The 22,159-nt window shown below is 33.3% G+C and overlaps 1 protein-coding gene and 1 long non-coding RNA gene across 3 annotated transcripts; both read right to left on the reverse strand.

Moving 5' to 3' along the window:
• Window positions 1-1,517: 1,517 nt before the first annotated feature.
• On the reverse strand, window positions 1,518-3,543 carry LOC144557439 (uncharacterized). 2 transcript variants are annotated; one of them, XR_013512663.1, is made up of 7 exons: window positions 3,280-3,543; window positions 2,985-3,033; window positions 2,808-2,884; window positions 2,692-2,731; window positions 2,296-2,390; window positions 1,824-1,943; window positions 1,518-1,710 (listed from the first exon to the last, which is right to left on the reverse strand). It is a non-coding gene; the product is annotated as an uncharacterized LOC144557439 (long non-coding RNA). The 2 variants fall into 2 exon arrangements; XR_013512662.1 differs by lacking the exon at window positions 2,692-2,731 and having other exon boundaries at window positions 3,280-3,541.
• Window positions 3,544-15,353: 11,810 nt separating this feature from the next.
• Window positions 15,354-21,587, reverse strand: LOC144557433 (putative disease resistance protein RGA3). The gene is made up of 4 exons (XM_078306001.1): window positions 21,210-21,587; window positions 16,864-19,348; window positions 16,672-16,761; window positions 15,354-15,816 (listed from the first exon to the last, which is right to left on the reverse strand). The coding sequence occupies exons 1-3, from the start codon at window positions 21,504-21,506 to the stop codon at window positions 16,745-16,747; spliced, it is 2,799 nt and encodes a 932-aa protein (XP_078162127.1). The 5' UTR covers window positions 21,507-21,587; the 3' UTR covers window positions 15,354-15,816; window positions 16,672-16,744.
• Between the last annotated feature and the right edge of the window lie 572 nt (window positions 21,588-22,159).

Here is a 22,159-nt window from a genome sequence, read left to right on the forward strand (position 1 = left end):
CTCCTCATATATATATATATATATTATCTTATTTACATATTTTCATAAAAAAAATTCTCAAACTAAATGACATATTAACACACAACAAATGGAGCTCCTGTGTCTGAAATCCGCTTCCCCTCTAAACCTAGCCCCGAAATTTTGAAATTAACTAACTATATCATAAATAAATTTTTAAGATTAAAATGCATCTAAGTAATCATTGTTCAACAAAAAATAGAATTTGTGGTCTGCCAACCAAGCCAGCATTGCAATTGTAAACTGAAATACAAATGCAAAATGAATGGTGTAAGTTCTATACTTTGTAGAAAATTGCAATACCAACTTGTGTAATTGAAGATGCATGTCCACTCCAATTGCAACTTACTACAAATTATTTATTAAGTAATCGAAGATGCATGAGTTCGAAGTTACTAATTCGAAAGATAACTTACAGCTCCTTTAGATTTGGGGGGTGGACCAAGGATAAAGGCAATGAACTAATAAGTTCATTATTTTGAAGGTGACTGTAAAATTCTCAATGACATGTTGACAACTTAAATTTTTAACAACTGCAATAATTATTGGGGTTGAATGGAAAAAATAAAAGACACAAATAGACCCACGACACAAAAGAGAGAGGATAATTCTATACTGAGATCAGATAATTCTATAATCAGAACTACTAACATTACACAAGAGAGAAGATAATCAACACAATTAACTACACTAATTACATCAAAACTTAAATAAACTAAGTAGTAAAAGTAAACCCTATAATTACTTCCAAGAACAGAAGAAGGAGAGAAATGGTAATAAAGCCTCTCATCAGAAGCTGCAGCTGAAAGCCACGTGGCAGAAGTCGATCCATCGAATCCTTCTGGTATCGGCTCGGCCGACTCCCACAAGCTGGCGTGCTTGTCGTAAACCTCGACAACACCAAGCTCTTCCCCTTTGTCCCGCAGCATCGAAGGATCCAGAAAGGGATCACTTGGCTTGAATGGTCATGTGCTGGATGAAGTGCGAGGTCTCCTTGGCCTTGATCGAGGAGCTGTCACACCTCTGCCTCCGCCGTGACCTGGCAGTTCCCCTAGAATTGATGCCGGATCTCACACTTAATTCATTTCCATCCAATTGATCTCTGCGATATAAAGAGAGTTACTGAATCAATACTGGTGAAAACAAAATTTTCTTTTAACAGAATTAATGTTATATTACTCTTTCAAGACGACGTAAACTTTCATGTCATATTACTCTTTCAAGACAAAATTTACATATGATTTTTAAACTATTAATTAGGACTTGCTGATGTTACTTTTGTTTGCAGGTGCATTAGAAAATAAAAAAGATAATAAGAAGTTATTCATGAATTTTCTTTAAAAAAGAATTGAATAACTTCCACTCACATATTTGATCAGTAAATTGCATTTCATCATACCTCCAGACAAATTGACAGCTAATTAAATGATATTCAACTAAAATTGCTTATTAATTGGGCCAGGTTAAATTTTGTCAGTTATAAGGAAAATATATAGAAGTAGAGCATAGTAAACCTTTCAACATTTAAGATCAAATAAGTACCAGAAAAATTCATTGTTTCAGTTTAAATTAAAAAAACAACAGCAAAGACAAACATGAAATTAATGAATTTGTTGTACAGAAGATGACAGTCCATTTGATTCCAGCATCAATAGAACGCGTAAATTAAACCATAACCAATTGTCCAAATTTCTGCAACATTTTCCATTTATATTTAATTTAAGTTGATTTATCATCTTAGCATAAGATAAAATTCAATAAAAATAAAAATAAAAAGTAATTAGACTTTCGAAAAAGGATAAAACCTTTTCTTCTTAGGGAGTAGCTTATTGTTATTAATCTTGCGATCACCCCTCACTGTAGTAGTGTTGTTCGCACCTTCCTTCCACTTGTCTGGATGATGACCTTTCCCAATTTCTTCTCACCTCAAGAAAACAAAAAAAGAGATAAAAAAAATCAAAGATTAGACAAAAAAATAACTCAAGTTTAAGGCTTCTTCTCAAATTGGGGTTAGCGGCAGTCTAACAGGAAACAAGATTAGGGTTAGGGTGCTATTTCAAGCAACGGTGCGGGTTTGCACTTTTGACACCGATAGCACCAAGACTATACTGGGTCAAGTGCTAAGTGCACTGTTGATCTTAACTAAGGCTAAGAGAGGGTTTTAATTGGGAGTTGCTATTTTAAGGGATCCCACTGGCAGGTTTTATGTACCATAAAAAATGAGAATAAATAAATATTTACTGACAAGGAAACATATTATAATGACTTGGAACATACCAATAACAAAAAGTCACTCCGTTCATATGTTGGCAAGCCATGATTTTCTATCTCTTCTCTTTCTTCAGATTTGACCTTGCCAAAGCTAACAATAGCTGAAACATAAAGAAAATACACTTATCACTAATCACATATTTGTATCTCATTCTTATGTATCGCTAGTTTGGCAACAACTACACCCGAACATTCATCCCACTTAATGATCATTTACGTTTACCTAATTTTATGATGTACTGCTGTTGTAAATATATTTTGTTTTTTTTAAAGGAAATTTTATTAGTAGGTGACTGCTTGCTACCTTTAAAAAACAAGACATGTTAAAACTATTGGGCACCAAAGGATCCAATTCCACTAAATTACTTTACAACAACTAAGATATTTGGCATGAATACTTACTTTTAAGGAACTCGGTTACAGGTGGTAATGTCATGAGCAACTGAAAAATTTAAAGCGATAATTTAGTCAAACATTTCATATGTCAGTATTAGACGACATCCTTGGATTAGTGGTACCTCTCCGATTTTTTTTCCCTCTGCAAATGCAATTTCAACTTCTGCATGGCGTAAAATGAACTCTATAGCACCAGCACCTGGTAACACGATTTAAAAATTAATCATTAATTTGGTGTTGTGACAGAGACATCCAGAAAATAAAAAACTTGAAAAATAAACAAAAGTAAGGTAATATACCAAGAGTATCGTATAAAGGAACACAGTAAATTCCATGAGCATTTCAAGCCTACAATAATAGAAAAAAGCAGCATCAACTAAACTCTGTCCAAGCCAATTTGTACTGGTATGATTCTTCATTATTTAGTCCCTACTTTCAATTAACACAAATACACTCATAAAACCCAAACCACAAACCCAAATAAAAAAAAAATCTGACAAATGTGCTTGGGAACAGTAGTACCATTCCTTGGTACTGTAACTATAACACTCATACGAAGAACTAAATTTCATATCCAAGGTACGAAAAACGCACCTCCATGCTCATGATCCACTCAGGACAATTAGCACCATAAATGTCTTCGGCGAACGTCCGCCTCGTTGCTTGGAATCGGGGGAAGGGGTGGGCAAGAGCGCAGGGAGAGGCGGATAGGAGAGGCAGGGGAGGGCGGGGTCTAGGGTTTGGATCGGTAGACGGGCTTGTGCAGGGGGACAAGTGCGAAGGGAGAGGCAGAGAGGAGAGGGAGGGGAGGGCGGTGTCTAGGGTTTGGATCGGGAGACGGGCTTGTGTAGGGAGCGGGGAAGGGATCGGGGAGAGAGACGGAGTGGCAGAGATCTGAGGCGATTAGGTTTTCTCTCTTTTTTTTCTTTGGAAGAAGGGGTCGGGGAGGGAGGGGGGCACAGAGATAATTTGCTGGGAGAGGCGCAGCGCTCCAGCGAAAAAATTTACACATCATAGATTAATTTGCACGATTTTTGATTGAAATCCGACGGTGCAGAATCAAAATACCTATGGTAATACATGTAGCGATACGTGTAACGGGTACAATTTTAACTAATTTTGAACTTCTACACGTATAAAGGATGTATTTAATCAAAGAAAGATTTAGATGGCTCAGATTCAATCAACAAAAAAAACAGTAAATCAGAACCCTTGCAGGATCTAGACATTAAGCTCCTTAATAAGGTAGGGAGATACATATACATATGTACATATACATTTATACATATACATTTGTACATCTACATATACATATACATATACATATACACAACAAAATTGAAACGGACAGCCCAGATTTAATAAGAGCCGGTGCCTGTTCAGAATACAGAGGAGCAGTATTATTTGTGCTTTGTGATTCGTGTCAAGTTAAAAATTTTAATCTTTGACTGTCCAATTTAATTGTACTCAGTCAGGTAACGTGAGGGGATGTGAATTCACGTACCAAGGTGCAAGTTGCAATAATTTTAGAATCATAGCTGTCATGCATACATTTTGAGCCCATGCGTTCAGTTGTTCCCATCAGGTGCAAGCTGTCATGCGTTCAGTAGTTTCCATCAGGTGCAAGTTGTAAACTAGTGGGGACTTCGTGACTGGTTAAAAAACATATCTCCATTCTATTATTAAGCATGTTGGGTGTCCGATCCGCCAACGGCTACGATTGAAAGTTGAAATTTCAGATTTAATCTCAGCCCTCTAATTACGTAATACGTCTTCTTTTAATTAAATACATCTGAATCATATGTAGAAGTCTAAATTTAACTAAAAACATATTCACCACACATGCCGTCACACTATGTATTACAATTAAAATTAAATAAATCTGAAATTTAGCAATATAATTTGTTTCCTTATTTCTCTCTCTCCAATTTAGCAATATAATTATATTTCCTTATTTCATTTATTCCTTATTTGTCATGAGAGTGAATTTTTTTACCAGTTAAACTAATTTGATTAAAGTTAAGTCATTAATATATCTGTATTTAGTATTTGTTATAAAATGAAATCACAAGAAACAAGCAATCTGAAAATTAATCTTGACATAAATTTGAAATAAGGTCAAAAAATATTCAAATTTACAAAGTCAATTTTAATTTAGCATTAACCATGACTTAGTTTAATCTTTTAGTTCATAGATTTTGATAGTGCCTTTTGCAACTTAGGCTTTAATTTGTAACTTCACATATTTATATCTATCTGTTATTTATAATTCAATATTTATCGCTGCTAAGTTATTTCTTTGTCTAGATAAATTTAATATATGATTCTTCTTATACATAATCATAACTATATAAAATAAATAAAGAAGGATAATAAATCTTAGTTATTGCAATATCGTGTTGACAATTCAAAATGACAATAAATATTTTCCTTCCAATAATTCACTCTTGATTATTGCACCCCGCTGATTATTCAAGATGGCAATTAATACATCATTTTAATTATTGCATTATGATTAGTCAAGCCTTTCATCAATCTGTCCACATATAGTCGCAATTAATTACAATTACCCTTAATCAGTTTCCTTACTAGAGGGTAAACAAAATTTATTTGATTTGACTGTTCCGTTCTAAGAATTTTGCAAGAGGTAAACAATTAAATCTCAATTTGCAGAATTCGTTTATTTTTCATTTCTAATATAAATGAATAGGTAATACGAGCTTTGTTAAAATAGATATTATGATTTTTATGAAATACTTTTACATAATTTTTGTGTAAACTCGCAAGTATATATAATAATTTTTGCATCTCGTTGATTATTCAAAATGGCAATAAATATTTTTCTTCCAATTCACTCTTGGTTATTGCATCCCGTTGATTATTCAAAATGGCAATAAATATTTTCCTTCCAATTCACTCTTGATTATTGCATCCCGTTGATTATTCAAAATGGCAATAAATATTTTCCTTCCAATTCACTCTTGATTATTGCATCCGCTGATTATTCAAGATAGCAATAAATACATTAGTTTAATAATTGCATTCTAATTAGTCAAGTCTTTCATCAATCTGTCCACATATAGTTGCTATATATTCAATCGCAATTACCCTTAATCAGTTTCCTTACTATTCTTCTCTAACAAGATCATTATTGCATTCCCTTTCATTTATCTTTCACAATCTATTGTGGACACATTACTTATTCTACATATTCAATTATTCTTCTACACACATTTTTTGTGTGCCTTATATGAGCATGATTCTTTTCTTTGTTTCTTGATCTACTTATAAATTACAATCGCTCTATATCAGTGTTTTATTATTTTGAGGTAAAGATTTTAACATAGCAGTTTTCGCTTCATGCAACACACAGACTATAGAATCAGAATAGTGCTGCATATATGGTTGGAAGTTTCATATGTTGCATGAAGCCATAACTGTTCTATTAAATCTTCCCACTGACGAAGTAGCAAAAAATTGTGTTGTCGATTTAAAACAAGGGCCCGCTATGATCAGCATCGCAGGCCTTCTATCTTGCTACTTGTTCAACAATTTTCAGACAAATCTGTGATCCAAAAACTTGCACTGACTAGAACCGTACTATTGATGTGGTTCCATCTATTTTTCTAAGAAAAAGAAAAATAAATTCCTTTCCCGTAAATTGAATTTATTAACTTCTAAAACATAAACAAATCCATATATATATTCTTATTGTATGAACAAAACTAATATTCTCTTATGAATTCTTATATATTCCTCTAATTACTTTCAAATCATATAATTGCAACATAAAACCAAATATTTCTTTAAGATAATCGATTACCTTTGTTAGTTTATTTCATGTTCTTTCTTGGTACTTTATTTTTTATTAATTCTTTTGAAAAATTGAAGTGTATAGTTAGGTTTCCTATATATGTATTTTTTTCTTGGGCTTTAATTAATAGTTGAAAAAGAAAGTTAAATAAACCAAAATATCAGTTTTATCTATATTATACTTGTTAGCGAGCACATAGAGGTTCAATGAAATCAGGTATTAATTTATGTTGTTATCTTTTATTATCTCCTGCTGACCGAGTAGCTAGCATGAATGAAGGCCTATGATGCTGATAGCGGGTCCTTTCTTTGAAAGTGCAACAAACAACTTTGTGCTACCAATCTGTGAAATGATTTAATAGAGTGATTGTAATTTGAAAAATACACACACACATATTCTATTATTAAGCACGTTGGGTGTTTGATCTGCCAACGGCTACGATTGAAAGTTGAAATTTCAGATTTAATCCCAGCCCTCCAATTACGTAATATGTCTTCTTTTGATTAAATACATCTGAATCATGTGTAGAAGTCTAAATTTAACTAAAAACATACTCGCCACACATGCCATCACACTATGTGTTACAATTAGAATTAAATAAATCTGAAATTTAGCAATATAATTTGTTTCCTTATTTCATTCATTCCTTATTTCTCCCTCTCCAATTTAGCGATATAATTATGTTTTCTTATTTCATTTGTTCCTTATTTGTCATGAGAGTGAATTTTTTTACCAGTTAAACTAATTTGATTAAAGTTAAGTCATTAATGTATCTACATTTAGTATTTGTTATGAAATGAAATCTCAAGAAACAAGCAATCTGAAAATTAATCTTGACATAAATTTAAAATAAGGTCAAAAAAATATTCAAATTTACAAAGTCAATTTTAATTTAGCATTAACCATGACTTAGTTTAATCTTTTAGTTCATCGATTTTGATAGTGCCTTTTGCAACTTAGGCTTTAATTTGTAACTTCACATATCTATATCTATCTATTATTTATAATTCAATATTTATCGCTACTAAGTTATTTCTTTGTCTAGATAAATTTAATATATGATTCTTTCTATACATAATCATAACTATAAAATAAATAAAGAAGAATAATAAATCTTAGTGGTGAAATACATATCATACAAGGCGATCCTATAAAATATATTAGAAGTTCCATTTGTGTTACACTGCTTAAAAGAGAATCAGTTGATCTATTTAATATCCTAATTTATAACAGTATTAAATTAGAAGTTAAAAAAAACATTTAAGAAAGATAAAATCGTATTTAGAAAAAAAAAATTTATGTTCTCAATGATCTAATTATTGCTATCAAAATAACACGCGCGTCTCCCTATTTAATATGCCATTTAAAAATGTTATTGTCATTTTGTCAAAAAAAAATTAATGAAAATATGTTATTTTGTATGAGATTTTTTTAATGTTCTCTTATAATATAATTCGTTGCAACGCACGGGCATGATACTAGTTTATATATATATGGTTAGGTAAATAAACCCTGCCCCAGTAATTAATGTATTTATTGCATCTGTTTCAGCTTTGAACCCAACAGGAGAATACTTTTGAGCCCACTTCATGGAATTTTTTTCATAAACCATAATTAATAAAATAAATCTTACGGAACCAATATGATTAGATTTTTTTTCAAAAAATATAAGGACCGTGGGGTTCCCACGGTCTCTAAAATTATTTTTTTTCCAGACCGTGAGAACCACACGGTCTTGCAAATATTTTTTTTTTATTTTTCCACACTTTCACAAAAATTGCCACAGAAAATCTGCAAATTTTATACAGACCGTGAGAACCACACGGTCTACCCAAATTGAAATCAAGACCGTGGGAACCCCACGGTCCGATTCCTATTTGTTTTTTTCAATCATACCGTGACTCCTCCTTCCTCATCGAGTCAGTGCATCTCTTCCCCATTTTTTTCATCTTCTCTCTTCTTTCTTTCTTTCTTCCTTGCTCTAAATTTTTTTTGTACTCTCATAATTAGTGTGTTTATTTTTTTTAATTACATAAGTTTGTATATTTTTGAAAGAGAAACAAAAAGAGCTTCAGATCTACAAATTTCGTTAGGTATGTATTTGATTCTTTTATTTTTGATAAATAATCTGCAATTATGAATAAATGAGTAGAATAGATTGTTTATGTAGTATAAATGGTTGATGTAGTATAAATGGTTTATGTATAATTTTTTCTTTTTGTAGTATAAATAGTTTATGTGTATTGGTAGCTTTCATCTAAAGATTGTAGTAAGTTTATTTTTTCAATGACGATCATATTTTAGGTTGTAAAATTGAAAATGATATCGATTATTGATTGTGAATTTTTTTTGTTCATATAATGTCTCAAGTGATAATAAATGTTTATTATGGACGCGAAATTTCAGACGCAACAACCTGCACATTTCCTGTTACTAATTCAACGAGTCTTGATGAGCTAAGAAAACATATATATGTTAGCATTCATTTGATCCCTAGTCAGTTCGATCTGACAATCAAGGCTCATTTGAACACGGCACCACCTGGCTCAGCAGAAAAATACCAGTTATTTAGCGTAGACGAGGAAACGATATGGCACATGATGCTTGAATATGTCACTCGGTACTGAATTTTAAACTTCTTGATTTAGTGGTTGAGTCAGTACCAGTTGTTAGTCATACCAATTATGACCCATATCCGGGTAGTGTACCTGGAAGTAGTAGAGACACAACGGTGTCTGATTTACCCATATATTGTGATGACCCACCTAAAATACCGATAGTGGATGATTTGGTAACTCGTTTTAACGAGATGAATAATAATACTAGCTCAGACACAAACTCTGACCTTGGTGGCTCAACTGTCGGGGAAGATAATATGGCTGAAATGGAGGATCAAATTAGAATGCAAGATGTAATGAAGGAGTGGGTAAATTCTATTCCCTTTATTAATCGAGGATTGTAGCATCCTTTTCCGGCATTTAATGATGATGTGCCGATGCTGTACAAGGATGAAATATTTTTTGGTTATCCACCCAGAATTGACAGTCAATTTTCAGTGGGACAGATATTTGAATCCAAAGACGATCTTAAATCCCAGTAGGGTGCATTTGCCCTAGATAATAACTTAGAATTAAAACAAAAATATACCAATCGTACTGGCTATATAGTTGTATGTAGAGCAGAGGGGTGTCCATGGAGGTTATGCGCAAAAACCACTGAGACGGGAAATTGGACAATTGCAACAAACCCAGACGAGCACAATTGTTACAGTATTGCTTGTAAAGTAGACAGTCGTCAGCTGACTACCAGGATGATTGCATGTCGGTTTGTAGTTAGAAATCAATACAAAATAGTTCAACCTTCATACATCAAGATTTGAAGAGGAAGGGAGTTGGCGATTGCTGATTTATTTGGTTCTTGGGAAAATGCCTACGAACTGCTACCTTCTCTGCTCGGTGCAATCCACATGTCTATCCCAGGCACAAAATATGTAATTGAGCACGAACCATCTACAAAAATGGGTATCCGTATTTTCACCCGTGTGGCATGGGCTTTTGGTCCATGCATTGAATCATGGCCATATCCCCGACCAGTTATAAGTGTAGATGCTGGTGATAAGCCGAAATTGTATCTATTGAAACCTAGGGTTTGTTATGTAAATTAAGCCAAGTTTTGATTAAATTAGGTTTGATTAGATTAGAAATGTCCAAAAGTTCAATTTACTGCCCTAGTTATGTTTATTTTGCAGGTAATCAAGTGTTTGGAGCTTAAAGGAGCAATACGGGTGATTTGTAGCAAGTTAGCACGAAGTTTGGAGCAGCTTTCACTTTCATTGCGGCCCGAAATGAACTCATTGCGGCCCGCAACCAAACAAGTCAGAGCCACTTCATTTCCTGCACTTTCATTGCGGTCCGCAACCAAATCCATTGCAAATGACTTTTACAGATTTTCTGCACTTTCATTGCGGCCCGCAACCAAATCCATTGCGGCACGAATGAGTTACAGTTTTCTGCGCGACAAATTCTTAACTGCCTCCACTCATTGTGGCCCGTAATAGATGTTATTGCGGCCCGCAATAAGGCGGTTCAGAGCCCGAATTTGCTATTTTTAGGGAGTTATTTTTAGGTTTTGGTAGGGGTATAAAAAGGGAACTTGTAGAACAGATTAAGGACATTTTTTAGACATAATTTCTGGGGTTTCAACAAGGAAAAGCAAGGAAAAGCAAGGAAGAGAGAAGAAGGGAGGAGAGAGCAAAAATCGATCAACCGGTTTTATTGTTTTCTTTCCTTTGGAACTCTTTTACTCTTTTTGATTTCATTTGTGTCTTAGCCATGACTGGCTAAGGGCTTTTCTAGGGTTGATTAGGATTGTACTTGAAACTTTTGTTATGATTTAGTTGGTTTTATTTTATATATTCTTGTTCTTTGTTATGATCTATTCTTTATTTTAATTGATTGTGAAGACTTAATCGAAATCACATGAAACCCTAGGATTTGGTATTTGCAATTGAGAAATTGAATATTAGGTCCAGACCATAAGGAATAGAGTATTTGATAGGCTAAGTACCGAGAGGTGACGCTTGTCTTATACGGGCTTCACCCAATAGTTTAGAAAATTGTGCCAAGTACCGAGAGGTGAAAGATAGTTTTCTAGATCAATTGGGACAGTAAGAACTTAATGACTTTAGATTAGAGTAGCCAAGTACCGAGAGGTGACGTTTATTCTAATTTAAAGATGGTATTAATATAGAGATATCCCTTTGTACCTACAACACCCAACTGTGCCTTCATAACTAAAAGAACAAATTTAATAAACCAATTAGTCATAACACTAGTGGATAGGAACCCTAAGAAACCCTAATTTCTCATACTTGATAAAAATCAGATTTTGCTTTAGAGACTTTAGTTTAATTCAACATAATCATAATCAAACCAACCTTTGAACAAACAAATTCCTTTTTACTTTCTTTTACTAAATTAAATTGTTAGGTTAGATTTTGATATTCCAACTTGTCCCTGTGGAGACGATCCCTAAGTACTACTTGACAAGGTTGTACACTTGCAACCGAATTGAGTATCAACTAGGATTTATTACTTGTATTGTAATAATTCAAATCAGCTGGACACCTATCTGGCAGGTATAAAGGAAAATTATTCATGGCATGCGCTTATGATGCAGAACAACAATTATTGCCAATTGCGTTCGGGATTGCGGATGAGGAGAGTTCATCCAATTGGGGCTGGTTTATGCAATTTGTATGTGAAAATGTTGTCGGTCCTGGTCGGATATGCGTTATATCAGACCAGCATGCTGCAATCCGTTCAGTTTTTGATAGACCTGGTTTAGGGTGGTGTGAGGAAAGGGGTGAAGCAGTTCATCGATTATGTTCTCAACATATTGCGTCAAATGTTTACAAGTTGTGCAAGGACCAAATTATCAAAAAATTATTCAAGAAATTTGTGTGTAAGATGAAACCTTTGAGGTTTTATGAGGGTATGGATTTGATAAAAAAACAGGAGTATTACTACTTATCAGTATGTCATGTGGTGTGGTAAACGGTTGCAAAATCTCGAAGAAGAGCCTTTGCAACTCCATAAATGGGCACAATGTCATGACGGAGGCCTGAATAGGTGGGGTATAATAACTACAAATAGATCAGAATCATTGAACAACGTATTTCGAGTGGCTCGCCAGCTGCCTGTAACAGCAATAGTTTAGCGCACATTTTACAAAATTGTGAATTGGTATGTGAAAAGAGGTAAGGTCGCTCAACAATGGGTTCAAAGAGGAATGAGATTTTCAAATAACATATTATCAGTTTTACAATATCGGACTTCAAAAGGATTAAAGCATGAAGTGATACCAATGGGGCCCAACGTTTTTGAGGTCGTAGTTCATAATGGAGTCGTCAGAACGGTATGTCAGCTGTTTACTTAAATTATCAGTTTAAATTTATAAATGGTAACATGTAATTATTTTAATTTATTGATTGTAGGGAGTGAAGGGAGATATGAAGTATGAAGTTAGATTTTCATTTGGAGAGGTGGGGATGCTTGTTTGTCAGTGTCAAAAACTGCAATTTACTAGCATTCCTTGCGACCATGTCCTAGCGGTGTGTTGCAAGTTACGTCTAAATTTGACGAACTATGTAAGCCACTATTATAGCATTGAAAATTATGTCAACACATGAAGAGGTAATTTTTCCGGCTTTGGTAACTCCCACAATTGGCCATTTGTACATAAACTACATGAACATAAACCATGCATCTACATAAACTATGCAAATAAATAAATCATTCAATAATTAGTACATGCATGTACACTAAAAAAATCTACATGCACATAAACCATACATCTACATAAACCATAAATAAATAATCCAAAAATTACTACATTCATCTACACTAAAAAAAACTACATGCATCTACACTAAAAAAAACTACATGCACATAAACCATGTATCTACATAAAACATGCAAATAAATAAATCATCCAACAATTACTACATGCATACTAAAAAAACCTACATGCAAATAAATTACTACATAAACTATTTTTTTATACAACAATTACAACATAAACCATTTATACTAATAAAAAAAATACACATAAACTATTTATACTACAAAAAGAAAAAATTATACATAAACCATTTATTTATACTACAATTACTACATAAACAATCTATTCTACTCATTTATTCATAATTGAAGATTATTTATCAAAAATAAAAGAATTAAACACATACCTAACTAAATTTGTAGATCTGAAGCTCTTTTTGTTCCTCTTTCAAAAATATACAAACTTATGTAATTAAAATAAAAATCACTCTAATTATGAGAGTACAAAAAAAAATTTAGATGATGGAAGGAAGGAAAAAATGGAGAAGAGACGCACTGAGGAAGAAGGCTCTCACGGTCTCGGGTAGGAAAAAACAAAAATGAAGACCGGACCGTGGGGTTCCCACGGTCTTGAGTTTAATTTGGGTAGACCGTACCCTTCCCACGGTCTTGCAAATTTTTTCCATATCTTCTGTGGTAATTTTCGTGAAAGTGTGGAAAAATAAAAAAATAAAAAAATTTGCAAGACCGTGTGGTTCTCACGGTCTGGAAAAAAAAATTAGAGACCGTGGGAACCCCACAGTCCTTATGCTTTTTGAAAAAAAAAAGTAATCGTATTGGTTCCGTAACATTAATTTTTTTAATTATGGTTTATGAAAAAAATTCCACTTCATGGCTGATGGCTCGCACCAACAAAAACAATCAAAAGACTACAATCTATAAGCCGGAAAAAAAAAGACCACAACATAAATACCCGAAATTTTTAAATATACCATAATTGAAAAAATAATAAACCAAAACACTATTCTTTTGATGAAAATTATAAAAATACCATGGTCGCATCCTCTAGAAGCGGCCACACTTTAGGTGGCCGCATCTAGGCAAAGCGGCCAGAATTTTGAGCCACTTCTATGAAATGCGGTCATGGCCGCTTCTAGGGCCACCCCTCAGTCCTATAAATAATAGCCACTGGTTTTATTTTTTGTCACAATTTCATTTGATTCTCAATCCCTTCGAATTAGATAATTTTCTTCTTCTTTTCTAATTTCAGTTTTTAGTTTATATTAAGAATAAGAGTAGGAGTAGGGTTTAGTATTAGGGTTTAGAATTTATGATTTAGATTTGTATCGAACTTAGTTATTGATCAAAATAAATATCGAATTGTATCAAACTTAGTTATTGATCAAAATAAATATCGAATTGTACCAAAATTAGTTATATTCCAAAATAATTAGTTATATCACAAAATAATTAGTTATTGACCAAAATAAATATCAAATTGTATCAAACTTAGTTATTGACCAAAATGGATATAAGATGTGGATAACTTGGTTATAAACTGTACAGCACTTAAATCTTAAGCTCGCCCGGCATTAACAAACTTAGCCTCTCCATTACAAACAGGACAGCAGACTCCAGTAGTAAACTCGAATGACTCCACTGGAGAGAGGAAACTACTCTCACCGAGCGGCAGAGCCCTATAGAACATCTTTAAGTGAAACTAATTTTGTAATTATGTGCTTAATCTAAGTATTAAGGAAGTCAAGATGATATAGAATTTTTTTTGTTAAACTACTCTCTTATTAATGCGCTGGCAACTTTTATACTTTTACTTTTTCATTTTTTTGAGGAAAAATATGGGTCATCAAACTCAAGTTAATTGTCACAACTACTATTTCTTTTGGTTGAAGGTTCTCTTTCGAGTGCGCACTGTAATTATAATAATATTGTTATTATGTTATTATTATTATTGTTTTCTAAACATTGATTCAGAAAGGAAATATCTTTTTTTTTAAAGTAAAAAAGATTTAAATAAAACAATTTGTATAAAAAAATTGTACGTTCATTAAAGTTTAAACACAAATCAATATTTTTTTTAAAAACATTAAGACACCATCTATACTTCAAGATGAAATGAAGTGAAAAGAAGAAAATAAGAACAAGAGATGACGGAGGGGCAGTAGAAGGAAGAAAGAATAATCAGAAGAATATTCATGACAGAGATACTGCTTCAAAAGCAGAGTACATTAATGAATGTTCAAATACTCATGCCTCTACTACAAAAGGGATTAAGAAATCCCAATAGAAAAGGAAACATAGTAATATAACATAATCTGTACATTTAGCACTGGATTCTTCTTTGATTGGATAATAAGGGTGTCATTCTTATTCACAAAAACCACAAGAAAGCTTGATTAATAACTGTTAACCCATTACAAACAAGAACTAAGTATTTTTTCCTACGGCATTTATTTTTGAAGAAAAAAAATCAATAGGAGTATGAGCCTATTCGGTTCAATCAAAATAAAAATGAATAACAAAAAGAACAATACAAGTTACAGTACTGCACATATATATTTTAAAGAGAGACATCTGTCAGAGAAAGAAATGCACATGATTTCTAAAGTTTCAGAAGCTTAAAAAACACAGAAAGGCCCTATTATATTATTTAATATACCACTCTGATCCAACCCCAGCTTCCTCGCCTCTGCCCCTTCATGAATACCCTACAAATTAACAAGAAAATTTAACTTCTGATTAATTATCCATGCACATAAGCAATTTGAGAAATCACATGGCTTTCAATTAATCTGACATTTTAGGCACATATAAGTGGCCAAAGCTGCATCAGATCTCTGCCTCCTATCAGTGATGTCATGACCTCACGTAATTATTCCTCCTCTTGTACACTTTCAGGCTTATCTAATTAAGTTGTTTGCATTTCTTCCCTCTTTCTCTACATCATCAATGCCAGGCCTGGACAAAAAGAAAAAAATTTACAGTTTCATTGTAAGAAATATGTTATCAATAAGATAATAAAACATCAAAGCAAGTTCTTCCATGTTTTAACATACAAAAATGACATGTAAAATTAAGATCATGTTATAATTTATAATTCCATATCCATTGACCGGAACAGAGCATGTTCAATGTAATTACATAATGCAAGGATTACATGAGTGATGCTAGGATCGATGCTTTGGGAAGTAAAGAGGGTGTTTTACTTCCCGCTCATATCTTCATTTTCGAAGTTCAAACAGTCGATCAGATCTTCTCAACACAAACTTAATATTGAAATGTGCTTGGAGACCAAATTTTACATTTTTTTTGGAAAAAATTACTATTTTTTTAGAATTTTTGAAAATCAGTGTTTTTCTGAATTTTTATTAATTTTTTATTTAATGAAAAATTGGGATTTTAAAAAATTATAAAAAATAGTAAAAAAATTTCAAAAAATGTAAAATTTGGTTTCCAAGCACATATTAATTTGAAGATCATATTGAGAAGTTCAGATCTACTGTTTGAACTTTAAAAATGGAGATATGAGCGGGAAGTAAAACACCTCTTTACTTCCCAAAGCAAGATAGCCTACCCCGGTTATATATTTACAAATGAAATTTATACTTGATACATATACCTAGCTATACCTGTTGAATTTGAATGAAATTTTGAATTGCTGTAAGGCCAAATGTTACAATACTCGTGCAAAATGGCACAGCGTAAGAGATGGTTACATGAGTTACAAAGTAAGTTATGAGAATGATAAAACCTGTATAACTATAGAAATCACATTATCGGTTAGCTCTAGCATTTTTTTTTTTATGAAGTTACCGTGATCCAAGCGTAAGTTGAGCCGTCTCCTCTTCTGATCTTCAGGGCAAAGCTTTACAGTGGCCTATATTCTCTACGATGAGCTCTCTCCTAGTAACATGTGAAACAAAACACAATTACATTCATATGACTAATTTGACTTTGAATCAAAAAAAGAAACACAACAAAGAGAAATAATAATGAAAGAAGTACCTTGTGTTCTATGAGAAGTCAAGTGCTTCTGATCAATCCATACCGAAGAGACATGCTTAATCTTTATCCGATCTAGGCTTTTCAAATCCTTAAATTGCTTACTAAATAAAGGGCAATCACTGATGCTTAGAAAATGGAGAGCATCTGGCAACCCCTCCCTTGGGAGGAATTCAAACGAGTGACAACCTGATATCTCTAACCTTGTGAGCAATTTTAGGTTCTTAAGTTTCGGCAAGGATACAAGGTTTTTACAATCTTGAATCACCAAATCTTCCAATGCCTTGATAGTTTCTAGTCTCTTTGGCAACTCATGGAGTGTTGGGCACTGCTTGATACAAAGATACGTTACACCTGAAGGGATCCAATCATCAGGAAACATGGCGAGATCGCACCCTGATCCTAACCAAGAAGGAAGAACTCCTCCAGTATAGCCCACTATGATAAGTTCTTTAATGTTACTGCTTGGCTTTAAATTTTCTAGGACCATTTCTGTTCTTCTTCTTTCCTTGCTACGTTCATGCATCACTCTATCTCCCCTCCAAAGAAACTCCAACCTTTTAACATGTATCTTCTCTTGTAAATTTGCTTCTGTAGCATCATTAGAGTTCTTGACAAGATCTAAGTTTGAGATTGACAACTCTCCTTGAATGCTATTTAGGTTCCTCAATTCATTTAAACCACAATGCCTTTTCGTGCTAACTACAAATCGGGATAACACTTGTAGATTAGTTAGTAGTCCTATATCTGGTGGCATGGACTCCAAATTTTCACAGGATGACACCATTTGGTTGACAATTGGGCGTAAATCAAGGTGGTTGACATTTGGGCGTGAATAATCTAGGTGCAAATCGAGATGTAGGAGTTTCTGGAGACACTTGATCTCGTTAGGCAATTTTCTTAGTAAGAAGCAATTCCGAAGACCCAATGTCTGAAGATTGTAAAGTTTACCAATCGAATCTGGGAGTTCTTGGATGTTTGAGTTCCGGAGTTGGAGGTAACGAAGATGTTTCAGATCTCCAATATTGGTTGGTAAAGTATCAAGTTTACAATAGCTTAGATCTAAAGTTCGGAGTCTTGGTAAGCTATTCGAAATATCATCGGGTAACCTTAGAGGATGATTAATCAAACAATCCTCTACGATGACTAAGAGTGTGTATAAGCCCTTGCAATCATAGATTTCAGTGAATCGGTTGGGGGTACAAGAAAGTTGCTCTCTTGTGAAGACAATTGAAATATGTCTGGTCGATTTAGCTGGCTTATTATCCTTGCCAACTTCAAATATGCAACACTCCTCAGATGAGATGTGCCGCACAAATTCATGAACTGGATCAGGAATTCTATACACATATCGGCCTTTATCAAGACTGATCCCTGTTTTCTGGAAAAATGAATGTGCTACCAACCTGTCAAAGTAATTGTCTATACCCTCGATGTTTTGCTCACGTTGCTTCGCAATGAAATTTTGTGCCATCCATAATTGGACTATCCAATCCTTTTCAAACTGCTTACCTTTGGGGATTATGGAGCAGTATGCTAAGCAAGGCTTTAGATCTGGGTCAAGCCCAGAGTATCGCAATCTCATAGAGTCGATAGACCTACTTTCTTTCGAAAATGTTTGCCCCTCACCCCATTTTACAATTATCTCATTCCATTTCTCTTCATCAGGCTCCCGACTAAGTCGGACGCCTAAATCGATTGCCTCCTCAGGCATTCCCTTACATATTTTGATAATCTCACTCCTCAATGTATTCAGCTTTGTGGTTGCATATCTATTATTGCAGGAAGCATACTGGGCGACTAAAGAGTAGCAATCGTATCCTGGTAGTTCTTTAAGGTGGTAGGGAGAAATTGTGGAAACCATTTCTGCAACTAACCGAGTACTTGTGGTAACAATAATTACACTTCCTGGTGCTCCTTTTTGTAATGGTCGAATCAATTTCTCCCATACAAGTGTATTCTCATTCGAGAAATCATCCAACACAAGCAAATATCTCTTTCCTTCCAGCTTCATTTGTATGAGTTTTTGAGCGGTATCCAAATTAATGTCACCAACCTGCCGCTCACCCATTGAATCTAAAATTGAACGGGTCACCTTCTCAATATCAAACTCATACAAGACATGTACCCATAGTGTCATGTTAAAATCTCCTTTTTTGTCTATTTCTTTGTAAATCGATTGAGCCAGTGTTGTTTTTCCAATTCTACCCAGCCCATGAATGGCCAAGATTCCCACTTGCACATCGCTGTATGGAATGAGCTTTAATAATATCTCAGTCATTTCGTCCTCTCTACCGACGATGTGAGTTGGAGGAAGTGAAGTGGTTATCTCAGGCTTATCCGGAGAAGATTCATTGACATTCAAACCGAAGTCTGATCGCGTTTGAATAACTTTTTTCACCCTTGATGAAAGATCTTTTATCTTGTGGGACATATTATTCTCGTAAAATAACCTACTGGGATTCAAAGGGGATAACCAGACACGTAGCTGCAATAAAAAAATTAAATTGTTAGGAAAAGCAAGACTTCAGCTGTAATTTATGAGTAAATGCAAATTACAAATTAGATATATGGATGACAATGAAAATGTGTTATATATATCATGAAGTCCATATAAGAAAGGTCCAAAATTAATTACTTTGTACCCAAAGACCAACAAAAGTAGAAAATCACTTTGAATGAAATCTTTATTAAATGCCATTTTTCATAAATCAAAGCACTTTTGTATGCTTGACAATTTTAATTTGCTCAATTATATATAAACATTTTATATATCAAGGAAAATTGTTGTCTTTAAAACACATTCTTGTTGTGAAGAATTTGTTGAAACTTTAATTTTAAAACTTAAAATGATCAATTCAATAAAACTGCTTCAAATCTCGTTTTGTAAACCAATTGAGCTAGTGTTGTTTTTCCAAATCTACCCAACCCATGTATGGCCAAGATTCCCACTTGCACATTGTTGTATGGAATGAGCTTATCTATTATCTCATTCTTTTCATTCTCTCTCCCAACAATGTGAAATGGAGGAAGTGAAGTGGTTATCTCAAGCTTAATAGGAGAAGATTCATTGACATTCAAACCAAAGTTGATATGCCTTTGAAAAACTTCTTTCATCCTTGATGAAAGCTCTTTTATCTTGTGGGATATGTCATGCCGATAAATCAGCCTTTTGAGATTAAAAATGGTTAAATTATTACGTAGCTGCAATGAAGATTTTACTTTGTTAGGAAAAACAAGACTTCAACTACATATAATACACGAGTAAATGCAAAATTACGAATTATACATGTATATCACCATCAATAGCTAGGTAGTTATAATATTAAGAAGTATATTTACTTTGGACCTTCAAAAAAAAGTATATTTGAGAAAGGTCCAAATATAATTACTTTGGACTCCAACAAAATGTAAATAAGAGTAAAGCTATTGGGTACTATGCTCATCAAATGGGCTTGGTGAGCATAACTTCAAAATTTATTGGATTGGCTTTAATTAAACATCAAACTCAAACCATTGAAATCAATCTACTTCACAAGTGATGCATGTATATGCAAAATTTTGAAAATTTTAAATTCATTTAGTGCAAAGTTAAGTGTTCAAAAATGATGAAAAATAAATGCATTAAAAAAAAACCTTTATTTTTTTCACTGCTTGACTTTGTATTAAATAAATTTGAAAATTTTAAATTTTTGCATGTAAATAGATCACTCGAGAAGTAGATCGGTTTTAATGGTTTGGATTCTTCATTCGAAATCAATCTTATAGTTTTTGAAGTTATACTCAACAAGTCCTCTTGATGAGCATAGGACACGCACATTGGCCTTAGTAACAATCACTTTGAATTTAACATTAATTGTCAGCTCCGGAAGGAGCATAACAGAAGAGTCTTCTTCGTTCAGAGAAAGTCGGAGCACATATACTACTTAATGAGACAACAATGAATTTGCATTACTGGGGATTGTTCGATTGCATGACAACTTAGAGATAGTTTTTCCTATTCTTCTATGTTTAGATGGGAGCTAGAATAGCAAAATTTGGAATTAGTATATGATAATAGAGAAAAATTAGCAATTTTCATATTAGTGTGAAAATGGTACTATTCGGATTAGTAAAAATGTTGTTGGGTTGTACATTTTGAATAGTGAATAGTTGTAATAAAATTATGGTATCGCTCTCTCTTTCTTTTCTTTTTTTTGAGGGTAAAATGGCAACTTGCCATCTCTCTCTCTTTCTTATTATTTGTTTTATTTTTGTTGCAACTTCATTTAAATTGTTGAATAATAATTCTTTTTTTTTAAAAGAAAATTATTATTAATATCTTTAATATAAATTCTTGCAATAAGTACCTCAGCAGCATGGACCAATTTCCGGCGTTGGAGTTCAGTGTTGTGCTCGTCAAGTAAATCTATGGCGTCATACCCAACATCTCTCAGTTTGTCCAGCCAAAGCTTTAGAGGTTGCGAGGGATTCATGGTAGCGACTTGGAGAGTTGCCATAATCATGTTGACATCAGTTTGGAGATCTTCAATCTCTTTTGGGACAGAGTGCATCAATTTCACCTCTTCTATGAGAAAATTTGCTGTGATCTGAAACACCACTTGGAGAAACGCTGAAGATGCTGAAGATGCAATAATTTCTGCCATCCTTGGGAGAGAATTTTCCAAAAGAGAGAGAGAGAGAGAGAGAATGTGTTTCAGAGTTGGAGAAGGGAATGTAGCTTAATTTCTAATGAAATTAATTTCCAGAATTACGAGTTCCTAGCTACTTCCTATAAGAGTTGACTGCATGAGGTCAATCACCTCAAGGTTAGCTCGGATAGGATTTATTCCAAGTTATGCCACATATTTTCATCATTTCATGCCAAGTTGTCTTCTAGAATTTAATTAAGACGTACGTAGGAAAAAAAAATTAAGAGAGGTTGGACCATATGTTGATTTCTTCTGCTATCAGCGATTAAATTTCTAAGATCTTCGGTGAAAAATAATCACAAAATAAAATAAAATAAAATATATGTAATTAGACTTTTTTGTAATAAAAATTAATTTAGGATTATTGGCAATTAAACTTTCAGGATCTTCGGTGAAAAATAATCATAAAATAAAATAATATATATCTAAAACATTCCAATTATTCTAATTGGTCAAAAAAAAAATCTCAAACTGTAAAATAATTTTGTGGTTTGGATAAATTTGAATCTTGAATATAATTGAATATTTATATTTAAAGTTGGATATTAATAAAAATGTCGGAATATGTAGAAGCTTCTACGTACCTTCCCGATTTTTCAAAAAAAAAA

This window comes from Carex rostrata, chromosome 7, assembly GCF_964058835.1.
Source record: "Carex rostrata chromosome 7, lpCarRost1.2, whole genome shotgun sequence".
Lineage (NCBI taxonomy): Eukaryota > Viridiplantae > Streptophyta > Magnoliopsida > Poales > Cyperaceae > Carex > Carex rostrata.